The sequence below is a fragment of the Vombatus ursinus genome, unplaced genomic scaffold (assembly GCF_900497805.2).
Source record: "Vombatus ursinus unplaced genomic scaffold, bare-nosed wombat genome assembly UNPS02014335.1, whole genome shotgun sequence".
Taxonomy (NCBI): Eukaryota; Metazoa; Chordata; class Mammalia; order Diprotodontia; family Vombatidae; genus Vombatus; species Vombatus ursinus.
The window spans coordinates 164,039-165,703 of NW_020954113.1; the positions used below are offsets into that span (position 1 = coordinate 164,039).

Consider the following 1,665-nt stretch of genomic DNA (forward strand, 5'->3'; position numbering starts at 1 on the left):
CCTTTATGCTTAGAACACACTCCTTCTTCACCTCTAACACTTAAGACTACCTAGTTTTGTTCTAAGCTCAGCTATCATGCCACCTCCTTTGTGAAGCCTTTTCAGATCCCGCAATGGCTAGTGCCTCTCCTCCCAAATCAATTTGCATTCTGTATATACTCACTTTATACATAATACACAATATACATAATACAGATAAAATCTCTCCCTTTAGAATGGAAGCTCCTTGAGGGCAGACTTTCATTTTTAAGTTTTTAGCACAGTGTCTATTACAGAGTAGACATTTAATAAATGCTTGTTGATTAAGGCAAAAATGTTCACTTAACACATTGGGTGTTTTAGTTCACCTAATGTCAAATAACTAGTTTAACCAGTTTAATGATTTTTTCTACCTAATTAATTAGTTGTTTTTAGCTTCATATAGCTATAGCTCCAGGGGCAATAAACAAATGAATAAATGAATAAAGGTATAGATAAAGAAATAAACAAGCAAATAAACTAGATAGACCATGATTAAATTGAGCACTTTGACAAAATTCAATCAAAATGATCAGTCATTATAAATTACATTATATTATATTATAGTATTGGGTAGATAGTAATATCATACATTTTTGTATCACATCACATTGTATTCTAGTGTGTTATAGTCTATTATTATCATTGCACAAAATAAATTATTATTTGATAAGATTTCTGATCAGTATCAGTCTTTGTGTATAATGACTTTTTATATTTCATGCCAAAAGAATTTAAAGATGGGAAGCTTTTTTCTTTTTTGTTTCTTTTTTTTTTACAGTTTTCTATTTTAATGACTACATTGTAGAGAATATGATTGTAAGTAAACTGACTATATTTTTGTGTGTGTAGGCCAAGATATGACACAAACAGGAATCCTGAAGAATTCCAATGATGTGGTAGTAAATAATGAGTAGCATTCACCATAGCAACGGACCAGCCAGCATGAGTGTCAACAAAGTTCCAGCTTTCTCATTGACATTGGAACAAAAAACAGGCTTTGCATTTGTGGGGATTCTGTGCATTTTCTTGGGCCTTCTGATTATCAGATGCTTCAAAATCCTGCTGGATCCCTACAGTAGCATGCCTTCCTCTACTTGGGAAGATGAAGTGGAAGAGTTTGACAAAGGAACTTTTGAATATGCACTTGCATGAAGACCTTGCCTTCATTTTCATGTTTATTCAAGTTCAATGGAAAAAAAAAATAAAAAAAACCCAACCACAACCTGTGGCTCATGCATTTGTAACCATCATTGATGCAATGAAGAGAAGCTTGTGGTATCTATTTGGTTAAATAAATGTTTAGTAGGGGCAACTCAGCGTTGTATTCTATGGCACATTAATTTAAGATTTTTGTGTTGGACATTCAAGTGCTCCTACATAGGGGATGAAGAGAAAGCTCTATAATGGTAGAATCATAAAACTTCTGAGTAGGAAGGGTGTTTTACTGCTCTTAATCTCTCCGGGCTTCAGGTTTTTTCATTTGTAAAATAAAGTTTGCCTAGATGATCTCTAAAGTCCCACTTGGTGCGACAATCCATCTAGTTCTAGTTCAACACCTAGCAAAAGCATAAATTCCATCAACAACATCTTGAACAAGTGGTCATTCATCACCTACTTGAAGACCTCTAGTGCCAGAGGACTCAC

At 34.0% G+C, this 1,665-nt stretch overlaps 1 protein-coding gene across 1 annotated transcript; it reads left to right on the top strand.

Annotated features, from left to right (window-relative positions):
* The first annotated feature begins 927 nt into the window (after positions 1-927).
* On the top strand, positions 928-1,173 carry CTXN2 (cortexin 2). The gene has a single exon (XM_027860923.1). It carries the CDS (start codon positions 928-930, stop codon positions 1,171-1,173), a length of 246 nt encoding a protein of 81 aa, XP_027716724.1.
* Positions 1,174-1,665: the final 492 nt, after the last annotated feature.

Bases quoted from the DNA above. Each gene is read 5' to 3' on its own strand.
- CTXN2 (XM_027860923.1), top strand. From the start codon at position 928: ATGAGTAGCATTCACCATAGCAACGGACCAGCCAGCATGAGTGTCAAC.